The sequence below is a fragment of the Oncorhynchus mykiss genome, chromosome 23, assembly GCF_057628025.1.
Source record: "Oncorhynchus mykiss isolate SJ-2025 chromosome 23, ASM5762802v1, whole genome shotgun sequence".
Lineage (NCBI taxonomy): Eukaryota > Metazoa > Chordata > Actinopteri > Salmoniformes > Salmonidae > Oncorhynchus > Oncorhynchus mykiss.
Window position 1 is genome coordinate 36,761,122 of NC_143044.1, and position 10,402 is coordinate 36,771,523.

Genomic DNA, 10,402 nt, shown 5'->3' on the forward strand with positions numbered 1-10,402 from the left:
GCTTGGTTTCATCAGACCAGAGAATCTTGTTTTTCATGGTCTGAGAGTCCTTTAGGTGCCTTTTGGCAAACTCCAAGCAGGTTGTCATGTGCCTTTTACTGAGGAGTGGCTTGTGTCTGGCCATTCTACCATAAAGTCCTGGTTGATGGAGTGCTGCAGAAATGGTTGTACTACTGGAAGGTTCTCCAGAGTAACTGTGGAGCTCTGTCAGAGTGACCATCAGAGTTTTGGTCACCTCCCTGACCAAGGCCTTTCTACCCTGATTGATCAGTTTGGCCGTGCGGCCAGCTCTAGGAACAGTTTTGGTGGTTCTAAAATTCTTCCATTTAAGAATGATGGAGGGCACTGTGTTCTTGGGGACCTTCAATGCTGCAGACATTTTTTGATACCCTTCCCCAGATCTATGCTTCCACACAATCCTGTCTCGGAACTTTGCGGACAATTCCTTCGACCTCATGGCTTGGTTTTTGCTCTGACATTCACTGTCAACTGTGGGACCTTATATAGACAGGTGTGTGCCTTTCTAAATCATGTCCAATCAATTGAATTCACCACAGGTGGACTCCAATCAAGTTGTAGAAACATCTCAAGGATGATGAATGGAAACAGGATGCACCTGAGCTCCAATTTGAGTCTCATAGCAAAGGGTCTGAATGCTTATGTCAATAAGGTATTCATTTTTATTTTTATTAAAATGGATAAAATGTTAAACCTATTTTTGCTTTGTCTTTATAAGGTATTGGGTGTAGATTGATGAGGATAAAATTACATTTAAGAATAAGGCTCTAACATAACTAAATGTGGACAAAGTCAAGGGGTCTGAATACTTTCCGAATGCACTGTACGTAGGCTTTCTAATAATTACCAAAACAACACTGTGGTGAGGCCATGTCGGTTTCAGTTCAGGAAAACGGTACTAAATACATTTATTGGCCCCAAAAAGACAAATGGGACTGAGAGATTATTCTCCCACACTGTAAAGGTTCATCCTCGGATAGTCATAATTTTACATCTCCCTCAGTGAAATTGAAGCCCACAGTGTAGAGATGTCAATTCAACGTCTTTTCCATGTTGGTTCAGTGTAATTTAATTAAAATGATGTGGAAACAATGTTGATTCAACCAGTGTGTGCCCAGTGGGAGATATCTATCTCAACACAATGCTGTTTCTTGGAAAATAAGCCTGCAAGCACTGGGATCGTGTAGTGCTGTTGAAATTGAAGTATCTGAACTTCCAAGAGCTCACAACCTTATACTCTACAATCAATACTTTCATGTTAAGGCTATATACTGTAGTTTAAATGTTTTTATATAACATACTGTTTATTTAATCAAGGGATGCTGCTGTCATACATTCTCCATGCAATTGTGAGGTCCTACCTTTAGATGTCGATATTGTATTGTTAAAATGTTCGCAAATATGTCCCTGATGAGTTTTAGTCTTGGTCTCCATTACACACACCCTGCAGTGATGATGAGGGAAATTACTGAAACAATTGTCTTGTATTTGTTGTTTCTGAATTGTTACTCTTCCATCTGCACAGTGACCACACCCACAAAGAAAACGAGTGCAGATACATTTAAACACATTCTTTTATTAGAGGTAGTGAGGAATTGGAAATCAGGAAATAAATACAGGGGGTTTGATAAAGAATCTGCTTACATTCATTCAGTGATACAATTATTTTAATATAAAACATTTATAACTTTCCATGTTACAATATGTGCAATACATTAGAAAAAATATATTTTTTAAATGGAAACTTTTCAGAAAGGCACTTCTAAGTTTTGTTCTGATTGTATGGTTGTCCTTGAGTAAACGTGTTCTGGTCGTTCTTAAGAAGGGCTGAGCGCAGCTGTTATAGGGTGAATTTGCACCGAGACACTGATCTTGGGTCAGTTTCCCCACTTATGGTTAAGGTTATGATCGGGGGAGGGGAAGCTGATCCTAGACTTGTAGTTAGGTGTAACTTCACTCCGGAGCCAACTCAACTAAGTTAGCGCTTGGAAAGCTGGTCAGCCAACCAGTCCAGTCCTTCCAACAGACCTGAACCCTGGGTTGCACAGGTAGCCTGGACAAACCACTGAGGAGAGAGGAAAAACAGTCAGTCATTAACAGGTAGCCTGGACAAACCAAGGAGATGACAAACAATAAGAGTGCATTATTTAGCAAATCTTGGCAGTGATTCAATTTGAGGCGCGTTGTAGTGTTTGACATTTAAAGGGACACATCAGGATTTTGGGAATGACGCCCTTTATCTATTTCCCCAGAGTCAGTTTTAAGAAAGTTGCTCATTAGCATTAGCGCGATTGCTAACTCGTGTTAGCTCAATGACTGGAAGTCTATGGTAACTGCTAGCATGGTAACAGCTAGCATGCTAGTGTATGCCATAGACTTCCAGTCATTGCGCTAACGCGAGTTAGAATTGGCTCGCGAAACCTTAGAGATTCTAGATGGTCATACTTACAGGAGTATTCAGGTGAAGTTTCCTCAGTCCCAGTTTATTTGTGATGTCACTGACAGACATGGCGTTGGGAAGGTCCTGTTTGTTGGCGAACACCAGCAGAACTACATCTCTCAACTGGTCCTCTTCAAGCTGTGGGTCAACAGCAAAGAACACAGGGAATCAGAACAGCCACAGTACTGACTGAGTTATTACACTTTTCTCTGTAATGTTGCATTGTGTGTGGAGGATCAATAACACAGAACACAGGGAATCAGAACAGTCACATTAAACAGGTAAACACTCTCTCCTATCTCTATTAGAACAGTCATATTACTGTATTATTACATTCCTCGTAGGGAATCAGAAAGATCCCATTATACTGTTACTACGCTCCTCTCCGGTGGCCAAGAGCAAACTCAAGAGTTGCTATAGGAAAGTGTGGAAATATTAATGGAAGGACAGATGACTCACCATGTTCTGTAGTTCCTCTGTAGCATAATTTATCCTCTCAGGATCGTTGCTGTCAACCACAAATATGAGACCCTGGATGAAGATATTGGAACACAGACAGACACATGCTTTTAAGGAATGAGGAAAATTGGAATTGGAATTAATTTTCTGAATTGACGGGATTTGAAATTATCCCATAGTTAAGGCTATTAGGGTTAGGATACCTGAGTGTTTAAGTGAGGCTGTTAGGGTTAGTTGAGGCTGTTAGTTTAGGTTAATTAGGGTTAGGCTTAGTTGAGGCTGTTGAGGTTAGGTGAGGCTGTTAGGGTTAGGGGTAGTTGAAGCTGTTAGGGTTATTTGGGGATGTTCAGGTTAGTTGAGAGTATTAGGGTTAGTACTACCTGCGTGTTCTGGTAGTAATGCTTCCACAGAGGTCTGATGACGTGCTGACCACCTACATCCCACACCGTGAAGCTGATGTTCTTGTACTCAACCGTCTCCACATTGAACCCTATGGTGATCAGCACAAAGGACATTCAGCTATGCTCTGTCTAGCAGTGCCTGGTCAAATACATATAAGAAGCAAAAGTTGTCAATCCGTGGATATAGCCTATATATCAATCAATGCTTACCAATAGTGGGGATAGTTGTGACAACTTCTCCAAGTTTTAGTTTGTACAGGACTGTGGTCTTCCCTGCAGCATCTAACCCAACTGTAGGTACAATATGGATCATTTTAAAACCTAAGTAATATGAATAATAATCATATAATACAGGCCTATGTCAAATCAATCAAAAAAAGTACATGATATAACACATTGTAACAAATACATTGTAACATTGTACATACATTGCAACATTGTAATAATAACACAATGACATTAACAATATTGGAAATAAGTCTTACCCATCAGAATTCTCATCTGTTTTTTCTCGAAGAAACGAGAGAAGAGTTGCGAAACCATAACACCCATTATTGCAAAAAAAAGATGTTTTGCTTTTTCAAATAATTCGAAAGGAATGAAATCTGCAGCAGCCTATCTCGCTCCTCAAACAATTCTGCAGGGGTAGACAGCAGCACACACTGATTTATACGACTGGTTTGCATTGCGCTGCTTATATAGTCAACTCAGCCACATGTGTAACGGGACACCAACACAGAGCACTGTCATTTCAGCCTGGTCACACAGGTACAACAGTCACTTGACTGCGACGATTCCTCTCTACACGTTTCATCCACGTCACTTTCACTTTGTTGGCCTCGGAATACAGGATGTTGTAATGTTTCTCATGTGTAGAGATATAATCTGATTGGTCTAAAAGGTTTCTATTCATTCTCTGTTTACTAAATGTTGTCTGAAGATAAAGCCGATGTCACGCGAAGCAACCTGTACAGCAAATGTTGCTGGCAACAGAGTTGCATCTGGGTTGCTTCGTGGGTCAATTTCAATCGCGTTTACGTTGTTTCGTGTATCAGCAAAGTTGCTTGAGATCATGACACTTGCTACTTACACCTGCAACAGAAATTGCTTCCAGGTTGCTTCGTGTGAGTGACATCGGCTCTAGAGAGAAAGAGGTCTACTCCTGAGTGTGTGTGTGTGTTAGTGTGTGAATCTCACAATGCTCTCTATTCAAGCAAATCGACAGAGAAAGAAACTGCGATGAAATAAAGACAAACCATTTAGTATCTAGATCCTATTGTCCTGTATATTCACAAATACTTTCTCTCATTTTAGTTTCTAAACCCAGTGCCGTAACATCGCGAGATACCCGGGAACACAGTCGAAAGAGATCTGGCCGAGGTTTGGGGATTGATTAGTAAATGGGAGAATTGTAAGGTTCTTCCTTAGTTGTTAATTTTCTTGGAATCTAAAGGCACAGCCTAGATTGGTGAAAGTGACAAGCTAACACGTTTTATTTTCGTCTTAAGCTATTTTATATCGAACAAGTGCCTTTGACTTGACGGCCTCCACATTCGCAGTTCGGCACGAAACAACCGTTTAACCCGATGACGTGTTTCTGTGCATGAGTTTAGCTAGCCAAAATCGGTCTGACATCACCTTCAAGCGTGTGTAACTCAGCAGGGGAGAATGTAACAGGGTTGGTTATGTTTCCACTTGCCTCTAAAGAATTGTGTATTTAATGTTCAAGCATTTGTATTGGTTGGTTCAACTCTGATGACAATAAGGTGTGTTGTGATTGGCCCAGTTTGCAGATCGGGGGAGATCCCGAACGTCAGGTCTTCCCAGGATGAAAATGTGATGCAAGGTGTAACATTTGTTTCACTGGTGCGGTGATTCGTCTTCTTGTCTTCGCCGGAAGTCACGTCGAGGGATCCGAGACCCGGCTTCAAGAAGTACTGTGGTTGCTGATTTTATTTATTTTACCTTTATTTTACCTTTATTTAACTTGGCAAGTCAGTTAAAGAACAAATTCTTATTTTCAATGACGGCCTAGGAACAGTGGGTTAACTGCCTGTTCAGGGACAGAACGACAGATGTGTACCTTGTCAGCTCAGGGGTTTGAACTTGCAACCTTCCGGTTGCTGGTCCAACGCTCCTGGTAGCATGAATGAGTGGGGGAAATATAATATCCTGATTATTACTTGTATGTGGTGATGGTATGATTATTTACTGATGTAATTGTGCTGTTACGCTAGTAACCTTCCGATGCCAATTAACGTGAGGGCGACGCCATTTTCTACCACACGGTGGCGACAACTATTGATTGGCATTTCTTGTTTCTTGTCTGTGTTGATTCTTGGTCTTGTTAGACAACAACTACTGAACTTTTATTTTGATTGCATTATGTTCAAGCTGATTTTATAGAAGTGTTCATATTGATTGTGATTTAAAAAATGACTTAATATTTACATGATAAAATATATATATTTATTTTTTTAATGGAAAGATTTGGGAGCGGTAGGGGAGTTCTCATGTTTAACCCTTCACCGCCAGTGGGTAGGGGGCAGCTATTTTTCCACTTACTTCCACACCTCTGGCCAGGCCAACTACACAGGCAAGTGCGCTTTCCACATGATTTAGAGCTACCTCAACTCAGTGCATTTGAGCCAGTTTCACCTAGTCCTTGGAAGGAGGATATGTCTATGGATTTCCTGGCGGGCATTGTTAAGCAGATAGGTTACTCCATAGGTGAAAATATTGCCTCTTGTTTAGAATCAAGTCTATGGGAGATGGTGTGGGACAGAAGGTTGATTATGTTGATGGTACCAAGGTTGGGGCCAGCTCTAGTCTAAATGTAGTGGTGAAAAATGATGTCAGGGAACCCGTGTGTTTCAGGGGGGATGGTTCAGAGGAATGCACAGTGCATGAGTGGGAGGAGACCATGTTAGTGTACATGCAGAAGAAGGGCTGTGGTGGGCAGGAGAGGTCAGGTGAAGTTTTGGGTAAGCTGACAGGGCGGGCATGTGGTGTGGTAAGAGTAAGCCTACGCAGTAACCCAGTTGAATTAAGCCAGGGCCCTAGACCGATTTTTGACATTCTGAAGAATCACTTTAGCGACACAATCAACTCTGACATGCCCCTAGCTGATGTTTATTCTACATTGCCAATGGAAGGGGAGACTCCATTTGATTACTGGATCAGACTGAGCAGGGCCATAGAGGTGGCAGAGGACTGTTTGAAGAGCCAGAACAAGGAGCTAGACAATCCATTACGTGTTCTGACTGTCATGTTCATCAAGCACTGTCCGAACCCAGAGCTGTCATTGATATTCATGTGCAAACCATTGCATGAGTGGACGGCTGCGGAGGTTCCATGGCAGGCTGGAGGAGTACCAGAGGAAGTGCAGGGCTCCACGTCCCTTCCTGCTGGCCCCACTGGTCACTGACGCAGGAAGTACGTAGGCCAGTGTTGCAAACTGCCCGGACCCCTCGCAGCAGCCCGCAAATGGCTCATCCGAGGCATTGGATCGTGTGATTGCCATGCTTAAACGGGTCTTGGAGCAGAGGCCACAGCAACCTGTAGGCAGTTATGATAACTGTTTCCAGATGAGGCCCAGGAGAAGGGAGAACCCGTCTTTGCAATGCAAAGTGTGTGGGGATGCGAATCACAGTACAATGGATCATTGTTATTCACACCACCTCTGCTTCCTCTGTTATGCAGCTGGGCACACACGTCAAGAATTTCCTCGCACTTCATCGGTAACTCCCTTCGCTCCATCAAACAGCAACAAGACACAGCGGCAGGGAAAACTAGCTGGCCTGCACGGGGTGGGGGGAAGTGCTGGGCCTTGTGAGGTGCCCCAATCAGATAGTGGTGTAGATTTAGAGTCAATATATTCAAGTGTTTGTGATGAAGTCAAGTTGAATGAAAAAGTCATTATGCAAAATACACAGAGAGTGCTCCACAACGAGAAACTCTTCTATACTAGTGTGTTACTGGGGGATGTTATAGAGGTGAGCGCTATGATTGACAGCGGTTCTATGGCATGCACATTGAGCTCAACAGTGGTGCCACGCCTTGAGAAAGCAGGGGTGCTTAAGAGTGGCTCCCTCAGTCCGACTGAAGTGGTGTTGGTTGGCTGCGGGGGGGTTGAAGACCAAGCCTGTAGGTGTGTGTGAATTGAATCTGTCTGTGTATGGCAGCAGTGTCTCTGTCCCTGTTCTAGTAGTGGATGGCCAACGTGATGAGCTCATTCTAGGCAGCAACGTGGTAAAACACCTCATCAGGGAGCTGAAGACGACCGGTGACTTCTGGGAGAAGATGTCATCATCTGAACACAATGGAGATGACAAACTGTTCCGTCTGCTTGCAAATGTAGTGAGATGGAAAGGAACCAAAGTGCCAGAAAGAGTTGGAGTGGTAAGGCTGAAGCGGGCGGTCACATTGGAGCCTAATGCAGGAACATTTAGTCTGGGGCCGGCTGCGTACGCCTCAAAATGTATCCGCAGGCAGTGCTGTCGGTATTGAGCCTACGAGAGCATGCTCAAGACCGAAAAACATTCAAGTGGGGAGAACAGTAGCAAAATTGTGGAGCGATGGCTGGGTCCCTGTCAAAGTTATCAATCCCTCACCAAAGCCAGTAACAGTGAGACGCAATGCCAAGATAGCGGACGTTTTTCCTTGCATGGCATTAGAGGACTTTGACACTGACTATATAGATGGGCCCACTGCCGAACCGGTCCCCCTGGTGCAGCAGATACACAAAATGGATGACGATCCAGACTTTGACAATGGTAGTGGAGATAGCTTGACCGTTGACAGTGCCGTCAAACCGCACAGAGTGACAAGTGAGATGTTGCACGAGTTAGGACTAGGTGACATTGACATTGAGTCTACTCAGTTGTCGCAACAGTGTAAGGCCAGGCTAGTTCAGCTAATAGCCCGCTACAAGTCTATCTTCTCCCAGCACAAACTAGATTGCGGGACGGCTTCTGGATATGTCCATGGCATCAGACTCAGTGACACTAAGCCTTTTAGGCTACCTTACCATAGGCTCTCCCCTAACCATTATGACAAGCTCAGGCAGGCCTTGAGATGGAAGAGCGAGAGATAATCAGGAAATCCAGTAATAAGTATGCCTCCCCACTCGTGCTGGTCTGTAAGAAGTCTGGCGATCTGATACTGTGTACAGACTTCTGATATGCTCACACCGTAAAGGATGCTCACCCTCTACCTCACCAAGCTGATGCTCTGGCGGCCCTGGGTGGCAATGCCTTCTTCTCTACAATGGATTTGACCTCAGGCTACTACAATGTGGAGGTGCATGAAGACGACAAGAAGTTTACAGCCTTCACATCTCCTTTTGGGTTATATGAATATAACCGTCTTCCACAAGGACTATGCAACAGCCCCAGCTACATTCATGACAATGATTTTGAGCATTTTTGAGGATCAACATTTTTCTAGCCTTCTATGCTACCTGGACGATGTGCTGGTTTTTGCCCCGACTGAAGAATTTGGATTGGAACGCTTGGAGTCAGTTTTTGAGCGTCTCAAAGCCCATAATCTGAAATTGTCTCCAAAGAAATGCCATTTCATGAAGAGGTCAGTGCCGTTCTTGGGGCATGTCATCAGTGAAGGAGGTGTGGCCACAGACCCAGAAAAAGTGAAGACTATTGCAGGGATGACAGAGAAGGATCTCATGGAGGATAACACGGACGTGCCCTCCCAGGGGAAGATACGGACGGTCCTTTCTCAGAATGATAGTCTATTACCAGCAGTTCATTGAGGGGTGCTCCACCATCGCTAAGCCGCTGTATGGGCTGACAACTGGGACAAAGGCACCACGCCATGGGAAAGGCAAGAGGAAAAGAGGAATACATAGGAAACTCAAAGCAGCAGACTGGACTAGGAAACACCAAGTGATACTCAGAGACTATGCAGACACAGGGTTTTTCATACAGAATTCATTAGAATACATGTGTGGGTGTAGGATTAGAATCCATGTCTGTAGGCCATTTAAAAAATTCAAAAAGTTTTACTTTCAAGAGACCCCATGGAGGTAATGGGTCAGAGATCATGTAGACCAAGGCTTTTCTGTCTGAGGTTCTTATTGTCACTGAGTGTACTGAACATGTGACAGGCATGTTTTCCTACGGGGTCTTTGAATTCCCTTAATTCTCTTTAGAGAAAGGTCTTTGCACTGGAATATTTGGTAACATATGTATTTGAAGCTATTGCATACCTCATTTTGATTCTTTGTAGTATGCAAGTGTAATTCAGCAGGGGAGAATGTAACAGGGTTGGTTATGTTTCCACTTGCCTCTAAAGAAATGTGTATTTAATGTTCAAGCATTTTTATTGGTTGGTTCAACTCTGATGACGATAAGGTGTGTTGTGATTGGCCCCGTTAGCAGATAGGGGGAGATCGCGAACGTCAGGTCTTCCCGGGATGAAAATGTGATGCAAGGGGTAGGTCACGTTCTGAATACTGTTTTCTATTTTACAATGTGTACAAGTTTGCTGTACGTTACTGATTTGTACATGTTTGGGTATATGGTACCTGTTAGGGATTGAGGGGCTTTCTGGGATGTGCTTTGGATTGCTGTAAATAAGTGTGTTAGCAGCATACACCGATGTAATGGTCACATAAGCCCACTGCTAACAGAGTTGTCTTCATGCTACAGATTTTGCCATCAACAGCCATCAATATCGTTAAGCCCTGCACAACTAACGTGCTGTTTCCCATTTTAACAACAGCAACAGAAATAAATGATGCTCAACTGGGACCACTGGCTGATGTGATTTATTTGGAGGAAACACAACGCAAGGAGAGTACGATTTGTTACACGTGATAGGCTAAAACTGGTTCTCCAATGGAAACCCCCCGTATCTTCATACCGTACGGTCTTTGATTGTAGTCTGTCAACAGAGTTTAGCTACAGTGCCTTGCGAAAGTATTCGCCCCCCTTGAACTTTGCGACCTTTTGCCACATTTCAGGCTTCAAACATAAAGATATAAAACTGTATTTTTTTGTGAAGAATCAACAACAAGTGGGACACAATCATGAAGTGGAACGACATTTATTGGATATCTCAAACT

General features: G+C 43.5%; 1 protein-coding gene across 1 annotated transcript; it reads right to left on the minus strand.

Moving 5' to 3' along the window:
* Nucleotides 1-1,574: 1,574 nt before the first annotated feature.
* LOC110502836 (ADP-ribosylation factor 4) lies at nt 1,575-4,981 on the minus strand. Its single transcript, XM_036960547.2, has 6 exons — nt 3,804-4,981; nt 3,529-3,609; nt 3,298-3,407; nt 2,918-2,989; nt 2,468-2,596; nt 1,575-2,083 (listed from the first exon to the last, which is right to left on the minus strand). Exons 1-6 carry the CDS (start codon nt 3,868-3,870, stop codon nt 1,997-1,999), a joined length of 546 nt encoding a protein of 181 aa, XP_036816442.1. The 5' UTR covers nt 3,871-4,981; the 3' UTR covers nt 1,575-1,996.
* Between the last annotated feature and the right edge of the window lie 5,421 nt (nt 4,982-10,402).